A 17,334-nucleotide genomic window follows, 5' to 3' on the forward strand; every position below is an offset into this window, starting at 1 on the left:
ATCTCAAGAAGTCATTCTTGGTGGAAAAATTTTTTTTTAGAAGATGACCGGTAAAGGGATCTTAACTGTTGACCTGGTGTTATCAGCACCACACTCTCCCGAGTGAGCCACAGGCCAGCCCCTTGTTGGAAATGTTTGCTATCTTTGTTTTTTTGGGGTGACTGGCATGGGGATCTGAACCCTTCACCTTGGTGTTTTCATATTTGCAGTGTTAACAGCACACATCTGCAGACACAAGTCTGCATTGCCCTTACACACTGGGGGGCTAGGGAAGACCTAGTCCTTCCAAGAGCTATAAACAGTCCTGGATAATGAGTTTAAGAAAAACACTTTCTCTTCCTTCAGCAAGCAAAATTATTTATTAAGCTGTATGGTTCAGCAGTAGGGAGCAAAAGGAAAAAAATTACCTCAAAGAAAGCAATAGTTCCATTCTTGGTGGGATCCATCATTTTACAGACATGAAATATTCATAACAGAGATCTTATATTTTAAGGGGAATAGGTTACATACCAGAGGTACAATAATAAACATTCTATTTATTACTGATGGAGAATTAGAAGACTCTTTTGACACTGGTTCTTCAAAATATTCTGTTTCAGAGCACATTCTTTAGAAATCCAGTAACTACAGCTCAGACTTTTGAAGATCTCTTCTAATCAACCCTCAACTTTCATATTCATTTCCATTATCTTCCTCTGAATTTCCTCCCTAATGCTTCACTCCAACATTTGAGAGCTGCCCAAGGACTGTTCTCATTTAAATTACATCACAGATCCCCAGTACTCTCCTTCCATCGAAGGACCTGACTCTTGGCTTTTATGAACACAGGGTTTTAGAGAAACAAACTTAGGGAAACAGCTCTTCTCCTGAGGAGAAGCCACTCTGCCTCCAGTCCTAAGCCAATAGCCCTAATACAAGGAATAGGGCTGATAAATAATGAATCAGGACCTTGCTCAGTTGCTGGGATTTAAATGGTTTTAACTTCTTCTCAGGTGAAAATTATCACAATTTTGTGCACATGGCAGATTTCAAAGGGAGACTTGAAGTAGAAAAATTTTAAGGGACACTTACATAGCCAGAACTTCTTTTCAGGCCAATGTACATAAAATATTTAGTAACTGGGACTGTGGAAGGACTGAGAGTTAGAGTGGAAATACCACTTCTTAAGCTCATCTTGGGGTCCTGTGGCTCTACACATGTGGCTGGCTGTAATCAGCAGCAGCTGTGGGGGATCTGGGGTATCAGGTAGGTGTCCAGCTCCTGGCACTCATAGAGGGCTACGCTGTCCAGCACCCACTCTCGGGTCACCACAGATGCCTCACACATCTGTCCAATTGCTGGGGACAGAGAACACAAACAGAGATTAGTGTCAATTCACATTCTCCCAGGCCAGATTCCAGTTAATCTATTCCAGGGACCTGGTTGTATGAGTTCTTAGGGTTAATCAGGTAGGAGCCATATTGTTCCCGTCAAGCAATGCTTCAGGACATAGGATGTTACTTAGAAGCCTGAGCAGGGACTGTTGGTGAAAGCCCATAGCCTCTGGCAACTGTATTAACATAAATTTCAATCTGTTAAAGGGAAAGCCACCAGAGAGAGTAAAAGAGCATTGCAATTTAATGATGTGGAAAAATGTTTGCAATATCTTAAGTGAAAATACAAAAATAGTATGACAAGTAGGATCACATTTGTGTAAAATACACGTGTGTACATACGAGTACATACACACAAGCCTGGTAGAATTTCATAATGATCATCTCCTAGTGGTGGGATTACCTGGATTATTTTATTGTTTCTGTGCTGGTTTATATTTTCTGTAATGAACATTCATATTTAAACTCCCCCCAATGAAAATAGTCATGCACTATTTTTAAAATATAAAACAAATGACAAAAATTTTAAAAAGACATCTTAGCCATTCATTCAACAAATATTTAAAATGTGCCAAGAACTGTGCTACTCAAGCACCAGGTAATGAGTGGTGAACCAAACCTATCCAACAGGACTCCATGTGACACAGTGCATGCAGGCACCTTACCATGGAAGCCATTGTCCTCTGTCCAGGCGTCTGGCTGCACGACCACAATTGGGTGAGCATCCTGCATCCCCAGGAAGGAAAGAGGATGGAGAGTGTCAGAATAGGACTTTTGGAACAGTCACTTCACCATTTCTTGAAAATTGTTGAAACAGACTACTCTGGGGGCAGCCACAGAAAGAAGGGGGAAAGGCACATGGCAAAAATGGTTAGAAGGGGGCCGGCCCAGTGGCGCACTGCTACAGTGCACCGCTTGGGAGCGTGGTGGCGCTCCCGCCGAGGGTTCGGATCCCACATACGGACCGGTTCCCGCTCACTGGCTGAGCGAGGTGTGGGAGCAACACCGAGGGTTGCGATCCCGTTGCCGGTCCTGGTCCGGTACGGGCGCGACACTGAGGGTTGCGATCCGTTGCTGGACACGAAAAAAGACAAAAAGGAAAAAAAAAAAAAATGGTTAGAAGGGAAGAGCCTTCCCTCAGTATATTAAATACTTATAGTTCCCAAGTCCTTACTCATCCCTTACAGATGGAGTCTTCTCTCAATGTGGTCAGAGAACGCTCCCGAGGCTACAGTAGGGGGATCCATGGGGACTGATTGGTACCATCCTTGCTCAGTTACAGGAGAGAATATTGTGTCCTCCCTCCCTGACAGGGTACCAAATACTTACTGTGCCACAGGTGAATGATGAAAACTCCTTCACTACAGAAGCCCCACACAGCTGCACCAACCACTCCAGTTGATCTAAACAGGATATTTAGACCTAAAATCACCACAGTAATCTGTATACTTAACCTGGGCCCTCTACCCCATACTCCTCTGGATGAAGGCTTACAGCAAGACTGTGGGAGTCCCTATCTCTCTGCTCCAAAGAACAGAAAGGCTTTAAACTAGAATTCATACTAGAAGTATGGATTCTAAGTCAATTTGCCACTGATCTGCTATCTACTCTTGCTATTAATCTCCATAAGGCCACTTGGCAGTAAGGCTTGATAGTTTCTCAAATAAAAGACTTTGAAAGAAAAACAAAATACTCAAGATCTAATTTCCACTAATTTGCAAAATTGCTGGCTAAGACTGTACAAAAAACCACCCACCTTCCTTCCCTCCCTCGCTGCATCGTAATTCTGTGTTGGTAAATGATAATCACAACCACTGAGAGCATTATACTTGGTGGTAACTACTGTAAATGTCAAGAGACAGGAAGATAATTCATCTAGTCAAAAAAAATACACGTCATCATGGTCAGAAACTAAGCATATCCGTGGGGAAAGGATACATGCTGAGCTGGAATCAACATACTTGGGGGAAGAGAAATCAGAAGAGATTATAGAGATGTTCCATTTGCACCTGGAAAATCAGCAAAACTCGGGCCGGCCTGGTGGCGCACTGCTACAGTGCGCCGCTTGGGAGTGTGGCGGCGCTCCCGCCGAGGGTTCGGATCCCACATACAGACCGGCCGCTCACTGGCTGAGCGAGGTGCGGGTGCAACACCAAGGGTTGCGATCCCGTTGCCGGTCCGGTACGGGCGCGACACTGAGGGTTGCGATCCGTTGCCGGTCACGAAAAAAGACAAAAAGGAAAAAAAAAAAAAGAAAAAGAAAAAGAAAATCAGCAAAACTGACCCATGGAGATCTTCTGGGCCACTATGAATGTGCTCTTCAAGGCATCCATGTATATTGCTCTTTCCCATTAGCCTATTTCTGGGAATTGCTGAGGCGCTCCTGTTTGTCTGTTCAAAGTGAGGTTGATTAACCACCAAAATGATACCTCTAGATACCTTGGTCTTTACTAAAGTATAAAAACAGTGAGAAATCCTTGAGTGGTACTTGGAAATTTCATACAAATTCAATCAATAACCAATACACAAGATGGGAGCAAAATTACATTGTCAGTCTCTCTTGCTGCCACTCATCTGCTGGTGACCAGATGCTAAGGGCTTTCTCTGAGTAAGAGGACTTAAGTCCCTAGGGCAGAAGTGGGGCACAGGAGGCAGAAGTGTGTAGTAGCCTTTGTTTTGAAAAGAACAAAACAAATCTATACACACATCAATGGTTCAATGCCACACAACTCCAGGGTTGAGCCCCACAACAGTCCTAAATATAACATCACACTCATTGTCAAGTTTAATCAGAAAATGTTCATCAAGAGTCTTCCCCTGCTCTGGGCCTGTGTGGGGCCTCACACCCACAGGCCTTATGCAGCTGCTGTGCTTTCTACTCTGAATTAAGATGATTAAGGAAGAGCAGAATTCTTTCTTGATGTTTACAAAACCAAAGGTCTCTTCTCCCTGATTTATTATTCCCTTCCTTTCTTAGTCCAACGGGCCCAAACAGCAGCTCAACCCTCATCTGAGCACAGAATATACTATGCCCTAGCTCCTAACTCTTCACCACCTTTGTGCTCTTCAGAAGGGGCATAATGTCTAGGTTTTTGCTATAGGATAACATTTAGGTGCCATTTTGTCTGGAGGGTAGTGGAGAAATAGAATAATCTCTAGAACATCTCACCAATCTGAGGAACCCCAGGAAGGTGATCTAGCCTATAACATTCCATCATGTAAGAGAAAGGTTGGTGCTGGAACTCTGCAGTTCTCTCAGACCCTTACCTGTGGGCATGTTGGTAAAGGGCCCATAGCAACAGATTTCTAGGCCCCTGAAGATCTGGAAGAGAGAAAGAGAGAGAGGGACAGGGGGATGGAGAGAAAGAAACACTAGTTATAAAATGAGTACAGGCTTTTATAAAAAAGAGAGTTTTTCAAAAAGGCAGAACTTTTCTTTTTCTTTTACTTCCTGACAATTATTGCTACCACTTCCCAGAGACAATCAGTCCAATGTCCAGAATACTGATGGATTTCAGAAGATTTTTTTGAAGTACATATGTAATTGATCTACACCATACAGTCATTCTTTGTCATTCAAGGGCTGATCATCCCACCTTGTCACCAATCAGGCCCAGGCTCCTTCCTGATGACCTTTGCAGGTGATTTCACTTCTTGTTACAGATATGAGGGAAAAGAAAAACTGGTCCTTCTTTATGTTTAATAAAAGGCTTGGATGGCATTAAATCCAAAGCAATTGGCTGAAGTTTGATGTTTATCCAGACTTGGTGCATCAATACTAACCATGACCCAATCAGCAGAGAAATCTATGCTTATTTTATGTATACATGCTCCTTTTCTCCTCTTTCTTCTGGTCCCCAAACATCTGTTCCTTCCTTCACACTGCTATGAGAATGGCCATTGCATCTTCAGGCAACATAAGCAATTTTTAACCTAGAAGTGAAGGCTGGTTCTACCTCTCTTTATCGAGCTGGTCTGACTGCCTGGGTTCCTGAAGACAGAAATCACATTGCACCTTCTAGGGACCTCTTCCACTTACAGTGCTCAGCAGAGCTGTCCAAAAGAACTTTCTGTGATAATGAAAATGTTCTTTGTATGCACTAATAAGGTAGGCATGAGTCACATGTAGTTGAGCACTTGAAATGTGGTTAGGGTGAGTGAAAAACTAAACTTCATATTTAAATTTTTTAAAATTTAAATTTTAACAGTCCCATGTGGCTGGTGGCAACTGCGTTGCACAGTGCAAATTCTCATACATACACTGGCACGGGTTCTTCGAGAAAGACTGGGGTATCATTTCAAAGAAACCTAAATTTGTGTCAGTAGAATAGATATATTTTTATACATAACTTTGGGTAACTCACATTCTCTTGACCATCTTCCTACCTTCTCATTCCACTAAAAAGAGACTAGGATAGAGAAAAACCAGAAAGGTAAAAACACAAAAATGGCCTTTTAGGAAATGGCTGCCCTCTCTCTGCACGCACACACACACATACGCACAGAGACAAACACACAGACAGAACCTTTAACTACAGCCAGAGGAGAAAGGCTATCAGGAGAAGTCTGCTTCTGTTTTAAGTGATCACCTCCATCTATGCCACTCTCACTATCTGTATGAATAAACTGCTCCCTCAACCTGTTGACAGGACCTAGATGCTCATAATGCTAAAATTACCTCCCAGGCAGCCAGTAGGAGCCAAATGCTACCATGAAAAGTACAAAAGATTAGGAATTCTTACATCCAGGCTGACACTCACTGATGAGGATGTCTAGTTATGAGATAAGAAATTTGAAGTTTCACCTCTACAATACATTTCTCTTCCGGAGGAAAATACAATGATGATATCTGTTATATTCAGAATGTCATTACTTTGACTAGGCACTTTCCATCATTGCTACTCTGAATGGAGGAAAAACCCAAAGCACTGGAATTTCCTTTGAAGGAGGGAAGAATCTGGTGCTAATTCTGCCTTGCATGCACTAGAGTAAAAACAAATGGCTGGCTCACACAGAGCTCCCCTAGGGTGAAGGCAGAAGCAGAAATAGGGCCAGCAGCTTTTCTTGGCATCTGGAACAGTTACTTGATAGGTTCAGAGGGTGAGGATGGGCTGACCGCCAGGGTTCAGAACTCCAGGCTTGATTTATGTTCATCTCCCAAAGAAGTTTTCCTTAGCAAATCACCATTGCTGGTTCCCTCTCAAGTTTCTATAAAGGGACAGAAGGTTTTCTGTATGGGGATGTTTTGAAATGCCTGGTGGTGCACAATTGAAAAAGGAAGGAAAGCAGACTGGGAATATAAGCACTTAGTGACCTGAGAAAGCAGTTAGCTGAGGCCTGGTTTCTATAAAGGGACAGAAGGTTTTCTGTATGGGGATGTTTTGAAATGCCTGGTGGTGCACACTTGAAAAAGGAAGGAAAGCAGACTAGGAATATAAGCACTTAGTGACCTGAGAAAGCAGTTAGCTGAGGCCTGACAGGCAGGTGTAAAATCTTGCATGGACTTGTCCCTCAGAAGACATAGTTCTGGGCCGGCCCGGTGGCGCACTGCTATAGTGCGCCGCTTGGGAAGTGCGGCGGCGCTCCCGCCAAGGGTTCGGATCCCACATACAGACCGGTTCCCGCTCACTGGCTGAGCGAGGCGCGGGAGCAACACCGAGGGCTGCGATCCCGTTGCCGGTCCCGGTCCAGTACGGGGGCGACACTGAGGGTTGCGATCCGTTGCCGGACACGGAAAAAGACAAAAAAAAAAAAAGAAGACATAGTTCTGACTACATCATCTGCTACAATATGATCTGGGAAAATTCATTGAGTCTTCCTGGGCCTCATTTCCAAAGTTGTTAGAATAATCTATTTTTCTTCTCTGTGAAGCCTTTTATAACTTTTCCAGTAAACTATAGTATTGTCATTAAGAATTTAGACTTGCAGCTAGACTGCCTGAGTTCAACTTCTAGTTCCATCAGTCACTAGCCATGTGAACTTCGGCAACTTATTCAACCACTCTGAGCCTCAATGTTCTCATCTGTAAAATAGGCATAATTATAGTACACACCCCATAGGGTTGTTATTGGGGTTTTTTTTTGGGCAGCTGGCTGGTAAGGGGATCCAACCTTTGACCTTGGTATTACAATACTGTGCTCTAACCAACTGAGCTAACCAGCCAAGATTGTTGTAAAATTGTTAATTAGTTAGTTTATAGCAGTCCCTGGCATAGAGTGAACATTATATAAATGTTAGTTATTGTTGATTATTAATCACTTCCTCCTCTATGCTTCCACAGACAGCACTGTGTACGTTCTGCTCACAGCCCTTACCACACTGCTTTAGAGAAAGACAAGCCAGTGAAATAGAAAGAGCAAAGGCTTTACATTCACATCTGTTTAAAATCCCAGCTCTGTTAGGAAAAATAAGTTCTACTGATGTACAGTTGAGCTAGGCACCTATAATTAACAATAATTTACTGCATGTTATCAAATGACTAGAAGAGAGGAGATCAAATGTCCTCAACACAAAGAAATGATTATGTTTGGTAATGATGAATGTGCTAATTATCCTGACTTGATCATCATATATTATATACCGGTATTGATACTCAACTCTGTACCTCACAAATATGTATAAGCAATTATGTTTAAATTTAGAAAATAAATAAAAAGATTAAAAAAAAAAAAAACCCCAGCTCTGCCACTTATTAGCTGAGATTTGAATCCCAGACTGGAATCCAAATTACACAGCCTTTCTAAACCTCTGAGTTCCCTCATTCATAAAATAGAGATAACACTTATTTACCTTGCTGGGCTGGGAGAACTAAAAAAGAAGTTCTGTGAAAGTGCCTAGCTAGTGCTCTAGCACAGTATTTATGTAATGAGCCTCACAGAATGGTGACCATCTCCAGGAAGGGGTTGAAATGCAGAGTGGTAGGATGGGGTTTTTGTCAACATGGGGAAGGAGGGCTTTACCTTTCTGTCCTTGGACTCTCTTGCTCGCTTTGGACCTTGGTGGTTTCTCCCATTGACCACATCCCCTCTGACTTCAAAATCATGCTGGAAAACACCAAACCCAAACCATAGGGATCAGAGAAAGAGAAACCTCCATCAATGGAAGTGAAGCAGACGCATAGGCATTCAGAATTTCCAGGCAGTTTTGACAAACAAAAACAAACAAACAAACAAACAAATAAACACAATCATTCCTTTTGGTGGATTAGGTGAAATGACCAGAACCTCAGCTGCTGAAATCAATCCATTGAAGCAAATCTGTCTGAAGAAATTAACAATTGGGGCCGAGCCCGTGGTGCACTCGGGAGAGTGCGGTGCTGGGAGCGCAGCAGCGCTCCCGTCGCAGGTTCAGATCCTATATAGGGATGACCGGTGCGCTCACAGCGCTCACTGGCTGAGCGCGGTGCGGCTGGTCTCAAAAAGGACAAAAAAAAAAAAAAAAAAAGAAAAAAGAAAGAAAGAAAGAAATTAACAATTGGATTTTCACCTCACTGGGACTTAATGCATTTTAAGTTTTAACATCTATCCCCTCTTATAACATTCACTTAGCATTTGGATTAAACTGCTAATACTGTGCTGTTACCAAGATAACTGGAGAATTCCTGATCTCTTAAAATCAACTGTATATTACCATCTAAAGGAATAAGGGCTTTTCAGATTTCCCTTGAGATTTAACGAAGCCAAAATGATAAAATATACATTTAATACACTAAAAAAGTTAGAAGTTCCTCATAATCACTATTCTGACTAGTCAAGGATGAGAGCATATATAATGGAATCTCAAAAAGGAAAAAAAAAAAAAAAAAAAAGAAAAAAGAAAGAAAGAAAGAAATTAACAATTGGATTTTCACCTCACTGGGACTTAATGCATTTTAAGTTTTAACATCTATCCCCTCTTATAACATTCACTTAGCATTTGGATTAAACTGCTAATACTGTGCTGTTACCAAGATAACTGGAGAATTCCTGATCTCTTAAAATCAACTGTATATTACCATCTAAAGGAATAAGGGCTTTTCAGATTTCCCTTGAGATTTAACGAAGCCAAAATGATAAAATATACATTTAATACACTAAAAAAGTTAGAAGTTCCTCATAATCACTATTCTGACTAGTCAAGGATGAGAGCATATATAATGGAATTGGGGAGGTTAGAGTTTTTGGGAGAAATTTGGGGAAGAATGTTTAGAAACAATTCTGACTGAAACTTAGATTGCATGGAAGATTGCGTGTATTGCCTAGTATTATAAAGAAAAATAAAGGCAAGAATGTAACCACAGGCTGTTACTAGGAGGAAGAATACTTACCATTTCCTAGTCACTTCAAGAAGAGTCTAGCGATAAATTTACCACTTGTTTGAAGTTGACTCACATATTTACAGTTCTGATTGCTTCGAGCTTCATACAATGTGTCTAACTGCCTAGTTAACCTCTGTATACAGATGTCTAGTATAAATCTCAAAATTCACACATCTAAAATACTTCCTGATTCCACTCCTACCTCCTGCCCTGCCCCCCAAATGCTTCTCCCCCATTTCTTCTTTATCTGATTTCATATTACTAACATCCACCTTTTTTTCATGCCAAAACCCCAAGAGTCACCCCCTGGATTCCTCTCTTTAGACAGTTTTTGTTTTATACTTTCTGTTTTTTGGCAGCTGACTGGTATGGGAATCCAAATTCTTGACCTTTGTGTTAAAACAATGCACTCTAACCAACTGAGCTAACAGGCCAGCTTGATTCCTCTCTACCTCATCCTCCAAATTTAATCCATTAGCAAGTCCTATCTCCAAATACATCCCAAACCAACCTCTTCTTACCATCTCCATGTCTCCAATTACCCTAAGAATAAAATCAGAATTCCTTATCATGGTTTGCATCAACTCCTACCTGATATGGCCCTTGTCTATGACCTCCCAGCTCTTGCCTAACCTCTTCCCTCTACACATTATTCACTAATTACTACTCTCCAGCTACACTGGCCTATTTTCCCTTAATAAAACAAGTTCATCCCTACTTCAAGACCTTTATGCTTGCTGTTCCTCTGTCTATAATACCCATTCCCTACTTTTTTGAAGGACAATCCTTTCCTGTCATTTAGGTCTCAGCTCAATCTTTTCAGAAAGGCCTTCCCTGGACTCCTTAACAAAAGTAGTCAACCTCTATTCCCAGCCAATTACTAATCCAGTGTTCTGCATACTTCTTCATGGCATTACTGGTGTCTTAACTCATCTTTACCTATTGTGTATCTCCCCTCACTAGAACATGAATCCTACCAGAGCTGGGACTCGGTCATTCATGTTTACTGTTGTATGCCTAGTGCTTGGCACATAGTAGACTCCCAATAAACAGTCACTGAATGAAAGTTAAAGCCCACAAAAATGTCCTTTAGTTAATTATGAATATTTCCAACAATGCATAATAGTTTAAAACTGTTTTTGCTAATTTTATTTTGCCTGATCTGCTGTCATCATCGGCTAGTAGATGAGTGTTCTAAAATTATTCCTCTTCCTATACTCCATCTTATTTACTTCTCACTGTTCTCAGTATCATATAGAACAACATCCCTTTGAAGGAATCTGATTTCTAAACAGATAAATTTGCATATTAATACACAGGATTTTTCTTCAACAATGTTGAACAGTCAGTTTTCTACAAATGTGTACACATATAGATTCAGTTGGGCCTGTTTTTTGGTCCCTGTGAATCTTTTCTTTCTGCTTTATAAATTCCTTTCCCTTCCCTCCAAGGAAAGGACTGGTTCTTTTGAAACCTACAACAAGGGAGAACACAGAATTTCTTGGTTTGCTCTGAATAACTCATTTTTTTTTCTTAAAAAGCCCATAGCACCCAGTATTCCCAGGCGGTCTCCCAAGTACTAACTGGACCCAACCCTGCTTAGCTTCAGAGATCAGATAACATCAGGCACATTCAGGATGGTATGGCTATAAATCTGCATAACTCTTTTTAAAAAAAAAACATATCCAATTAAAAAAAAAAACATATTGCATAACTCTTGATGATCCCTATTGCCAAGGATAATTTTAGGAAAGTGGTGCATTGATGGAAGAAAGCAGATAAATTTTTCATGACTATGTGATTCAATGGCACTTGTAACATAAAGCACCTACCTCATCCAGCATCTTTCTTTCTTTAATAGATTGGGTCACCCCTAAAGAGAACCCAGAAAAGACAGGTCACATGGAACAGAAGAACATATTCTTATTATGGTGGTAGCGAGTTTAGCAATTCACAAAAGAGCACAGGAAGAATGACAGAGGCGAGGTCCTCTCCCTCTAAAGGAACAGCTCTTTAATAAGGCTCGTTGCAGAGATTTACTTCTGGACATACAGTTGATGCTTAATTTAAACATTATAAAAATGCCTGCTGCACATGGATTTCTGCCCACTATTAAATAAATCCCTAGTTCATATGGTCCTACTAGTTATAAAAGAAATCCATTTTCCCAATACCACCAGCTTATCTGAATAAAGCAATATGCATTAAACATAAAGCTAGTTTTGTGTTACCGTTAAAGACCTTTTGGTAATTCAGACTCAGCATCAACAAAAACCTTAGATGTTAAAATGTTAGTTGTAAAATGCAATTCTGAGGTGTTAAAGGGAGGAGTGGAAAAACTGTATTGTACTTACAGAAATAGCTAACTACCCATTTCCCTCCTGCAATTCCCAGAAAATATTTCAGTGTCCGTTCACACACAAACTCAGCATCTGCAGAATGAAAAACATCCAAAGGATTATAAATTAAAAACAAAATCAGGAAGAACTGCCCCAACAGGCTAAAGAGCCCCAGCTCCTCATGCTCTCAACATCAATCTAGATTGATGATTCCAACACCCCTGATGAGAGAATCAGAGGCTGGAAGCACCACTAATTATAACCAGCACGTATGGACCAGAAGAAATGTCTGCCCCATCTTCTAGATGCCAAGGCTAGCTAAAGATCTCCATTGTTGTGTTCAAGGAATTACTCATGTCAGTAACATTAATGTGGATGGAGAAGATCTAGTTTACTAGATGGTAACACGTGAAAGGAGAAGAAAACAGTATCTTCAAATCCTAAATCTGAAATGTCAATGTAAATGACAAATTTTCACCCCCAGAACTACTACTTGGGGAATCCTATCCCTTAATATTCCCCTGAGAAAGATAGGAAAGTAGAGTATTTTCATAGCTTTTCTCTTTCTTACATAAGTATTTCAGAAAGCAGTAGTTGAAGAATCACTTCTGTTTATTTCCCAGTGTTTCAAAGACCCTTCTGAAGAACTAAACAAACTGAGGGAAGACCATTTACTTTTAAAGAAGAAATGTATTTAATTAAATCCTAAACTCAGCAGGCTATTTGCAAATAGTAGCAGCAGCCACTCTCCCTCACATAATTCCTCATAGGTTTTGAAGCTTTTTAACTGCTGCAAAAGCTCATTTAATTATTATGCTTTAAACTTAGAAATTTTAGCTCATTTTTAGTATAAAAGTAGCTAATGTTATATTGCCTTTGAGTTTAAAGACTCAACTACTTTAGATTTAGTTTGCATTTTAAAGTCTTCTTTTCACCTTTCAGCAGCTTTGATCCAAACCTATAGCTTAAGATATATTAAAGTTTAATAACACTTGTCTCTACAATAATTAGCTTGTGGTACCCTTATTCTGGCACCTGGTACCAGTGAGCACTACCCTCTGATCCTGTGGTACAATTTTCCTACAGTAGAAAACTAGGATCTTAGACATCCTAAAGCAACATGTCCAAGGGGTTTGGACCCTCTGCTCAAGCACCTGCAGCTCTGTGAACAGAAACATCCTGGAGTGGATCATAATATATCCAGAGAAATAATTTTGTTAGAAAGGTCTTAAGAGTTCAGCCACAATCTGCATCTCCTGTGTCCTCCATGCACTGGTTTTTGTCTGCCTTCTGGAACCCCATGAGTGAATCTGACTCCTCTTCCAGATAACAATTACTCTGCTATTTGAAGACAGTTGCCTTATTCCCTAAAGCTTCTCATTCCTTCATCTCTTCTTCAAATGACATTATTTTGAGTTCCTTTTCCCCATCTTCACCATCTACTTCTGGATAAACACTCTATAGTTTGTCAGTGACCATCTTAAAAAAAAACAACAACATCATCTTCTAGGCAGTCATTCAAGTAGAGAATACAGTGGGGGTCCAGATCTTTACTTCACTTGCTCCAGACATTAGGCTCGTATTAATAAGGCCCAATTTCAAATAAACTTTTTTAGCAGCCCTGAAATATTTACTCAGATTTAGCTTACAGTCAATTAAAAACTCCCAGATGTCTCCTTTATACACAAGTCATAATTAAGATTTAAAGGGGAAAGTGTAGGACAAATAAACTGTCCCCTTCATTTCTTCCTTCTTCATAGGAGGGTACTTCAAAAACTTCATGGAAAGATTCATATTATCCTTTAATTCTATTTTTCCACAAACTTTTTGAAGTACCCTAGTATGTAAGGGCTTTCTGAGAGTTATCAAACTTGTTTCCTGAAAAGCTCTCAACCACATTCAAACTAGGTGTTACATGGAGCTAGGGTCTCCAGATTTTCAGTGAAATTTGCTTCTGCCCCATTCCCCTTTGCCTCCTTGTTCTTCCAGAACTTGAGCTCTGCCTCACCAGAAAGGTTTTCACCCAGTGTAGTCCAGGCAGGTAGACAGGAAGAAGTGGTTCATTGTTCTGGCTCATCAACCTCCAAATCTTAACCCAAAACAAAAGGGGGTCAAGAAGCAGCAAAACTATTGTTTATGTTTCATAAAGTAATAATTGATTGACTGTTGGAAGACTATCGTCCATGCTATACTTAAGAAATATTCCTATTTCTTCATGTGGTTTTATGCAACAGATACAACATATTATGAAAAGGTTCTTCATATACCTGTTTTCATAATGACATGAGTAGTCTCTTCAGTAATTACATTAGTTAAAGTGATGTGGTGTTTTCTGGCAAACTTGTGCACAAGCATCTGAAATCAAATCAAATACCGTATTATAATAAATTACCTCTTGTGTACAAGTTAGAGAATTAGTTATCCTAGCTTTGAGTCTCCATTTTTCTCAGAATATGTACATCTTTTTTATTCTAACATACACGAAGACTCAAAATAAATAATTTAATAAAAACCATGTACAAATCAGAGGAAGAAATTCTAAGTCTTTGCTAGCAGACATGGAATTAGAACCAAGGATTCAAAATAATATTAATTTTGTCTTTAATAGCAGATATCATTTGATTCCCTAAAAGTTTCGTTGCATAGTGACACTCTATTATACTATAATTTAGATTTATCAGCCTGTACTTTATAAGCTGAGAGGTAACTAGCCTGCGTAGAAAATTGTTACAGATACACGTGGCTTAAAACCAAGATTCAGGGCCGAGCCCGTGGCGCACTCGGGAGACGCTCCCGCCGCGGGTTCGGATCCTATATAGGAATGGCCGGTGCACTCACTGGCTGAGCGCAGTGTGGGCGACACCACACCAAGGGTTGCGATCCCCTTACCAGTCACGAAAAAGACAAAACAAACCAACAAACAAACAAACAAAAAACCAAGATTCAAAACACTCAAGTCAAGATGCTTTTAAAGGTCAGTGCAAAAACTATCGATAAATTCTCTTAAGGAGAAGGATTGAAAGAGACTCATATTCTTCCCAAAAGAAATCCAGAGTCCTTCAGCTATTATCTACCAACCAAATAAAAATCAATAGGCAGTAAAAGAAATTAACTGGATCCATTATGGGCACAGTTGACATAATTGGTAGCTACTGTTTGGTAGATAACTTTATTTACCAAAGGCCATCATTTTAGCCATTGCCACCCACCCCAGTATTATGTGATGCACAATATTGCAATGGAGGTCAGGCCATCTTTCTTTCATGATGCCTCACTCCACATTGCAACAGGGCACTGAAAAAAGGTAGGGTAGAGAAGCTAACGACATCCTCTCCCTTTCACCACTGCCCTCTACCAGGATCATCAGCAATTGTGAACTGGTTAATTACTGAAATGCCAGCTTTTTTTTTTTGTTTGTTTTAAAGATGACTAGTAAGGGGATCTTAACCCTTGACTTTGTGTTGTCAGCACCACGCTCACCCAGTGAGCTAACCGGCCATCCCTATATGGGATCCGAACCCGTGGCCTTGGTGTTATCAGCACCGCACTCTCCCGAGTGAGCCACGGGCCGGCCTGAAATGCCAGCTTTGAAACAGTGTTCAGTTAGAAGAGCAACTGCTGAAAAGATGATCTTAATGTGGGCTTCAGAGTTAATCATGTGTAATATAGTCAGTAGCTTTCATCATAAATTTACAACACTTCAGCAAGTCTGAATAGAGCTCAAAGTTTTCCTCTTTGCTTGTTTAAAGACACCATGTACCCAAGCCACTTGTAGTCTAATCTGCAGCTCAGAATTGCCCATTGCTACAAAGATTGGACCATTTTAGCCATCTCTGAAAAACTGAACTTGCAAAACAAAGAAATAAGAAATGGTAATTTTCTTTTTTTTCTTTTTTTAAAAAAAGATGTCTGGTAAGGGGATCTTAACCCTTAACTTGGTGTTGTCAGCACCATGCTCTCCCAAGTGAGCTAACCGGCTATCCCTATATAGGGATCCGAAGCTGTGGCCTTGGTGTTATCAGCACCACACTCTCCCAAGTGAGCCACGGGCCAGCTCTAGAAATGCTAATTTTCAATGAATAAATGGGAATTCTAGATGTGTAGGCAAGTGATCGAGAGCCAATTAAACAGACACAGGAACAAATTTTCAGAGCAAATTGCTAGTCCAGCCATGGGGCTGTGAGAGGAGAATGTTAATAGCCATCATCTTGCACTTATTCATTGCATCTACCTGGGCACAGTTTGTTGTGCCCTTTTAGTAGTGGTATGCATCTGGCCCACTACACAGAGAATGCTATGCTGAGTTGCTACCTTTGGAGAAGTTGTATGAAAAATGGTTCTCATCCTAGGAAGGATACATTAAGTAAGATACTTCAGATGACTCTGTCATCTCTCAGTGTGCAATAAATGGCACCCACTATTGAATCCATTTAATAGTCTGGTGTGTTATACCATGGTTTAAGAGAAATACTCAATTATTTTATTATGAAGTGATACCAATGACAATTAATTACAGGGGAGGTAAATTTCCCAGGATGTCTGAAATCTACAAGCAGCCCAAGTAGAAACAAGGTTCCAGTGGTCTTAATATTTTAATGGGTATTTTTCCACACTGTGAAACCATTCCCATTTTTGGCATGAGCAACCCAAGGAGATGCCAAAATCCTAACAGCAAGGGATGTTATAGGACAGAAATGACAGGGTAGGCTATTAAAAAACTGTCTTCCAAGCCAGGATAAAGACAAACACTGGAAAAATGCCACTGTCTGACAGTATGCTTGGAACCAGTCTGGATTTAGTAAAACATGCTGATAAGTTCACTCAAATGTGAACCAAGGGCAGAAAAAAAGATACCTTTCTGGGGAGTTGAGCCATACCTGCTTGCTTTTCTAGATAAAAAGAAAATTCAGGGCCGGCCCGGTGGCACACTGGATAAGTGCGCCGCTTGGGAAGTGTGGCGGCGCTCCCGCCGAGGGTTCGGATCCCACATACAGACCGGTTCCCGCTCACTGGCTGAGCGAGGCGCGGGGGTGACGCCGAGGGTTGCAATCCCGTTACCGGTCCCCGGCCCGGTATGGGGGCAACACTGAGGGTTGCGATCCGTTGCCGGACACGGAAAAGAAAAAAAAACAAAAAAAAAAAAAAAAAAAGAAAAAAGAAAATTCAGGGCCGGCCCGGTGGCACACTGGATAAGTGCGCCGCTTGGGAAGTGTGGCGGCGCTCCCGCCGAGGGTTCGGATCCCACATACAGACCGGTTCCCGCTCACTGGCTGAGCGAGGCGCGGGGGTGACGCCGAGGGTTGCAATCCCGTTACCGGTCCCCGGC

At 41.0% G+C, this 17,334-nt stretch overlaps 1 protein-coding gene across 1 annotated transcript in view; it reads right to left on the reverse strand.

Annotated features, from left to right (window-relative positions):
- Positions 1–349: 349 nt before the first annotated feature.
- BRCA1 (breast cancer 1, early onset) overlaps positions 350–17,334 on the reverse strand; it is a 44,542-nt gene continuing 27,557 nt past the window's right edge. The window contains exons 12-19 of the mRNA XM_008571921.1: positions 14,276–14,363; positions 12,024–12,101; positions 11,502–11,542; positions 8,333–8,416; positions 4,641–4,695; positions 2,703–2,776; positions 2,039–2,099; positions 350–1,337 (exon numbers count right to left, since the gene is read on the reverse strand). Coding sequence (XP_008570143.1) covers positions 1,213–1,337; positions 2,039–2,099; positions 2,703–2,776; positions 4,641–4,695; positions 8,333–8,416; positions 11,502–11,542; positions 12,024–12,101; positions 14,276–14,363 — 606 coding nt within the window. The 3' untranslated portion in view covers positions 350–1,212. The remainder of the gene's footprint in view (positions 1,338–2,038; positions 2,100–2,702; positions 2,777–4,640; positions 4,696–8,332; positions 8,417–11,501; positions 11,543–12,023; positions 12,102–14,275; positions 14,364–17,334) is intronic.

The sequence above is a fragment of the Galeopterus variegatus genome, unplaced genomic scaffold (genome assembly GCF_000696425.1).
Source record: "Galeopterus variegatus unplaced genomic scaffold, G_variegatus-3.0.2 Scaffold733, whole genome shotgun sequence".
In the NCBI taxonomy this organism is placed as follows: domain Eukaryota; kingdom Metazoa; phylum Chordata; class Mammalia; order Dermoptera; family Cynocephalidae; genus Galeopterus; species Galeopterus variegatus.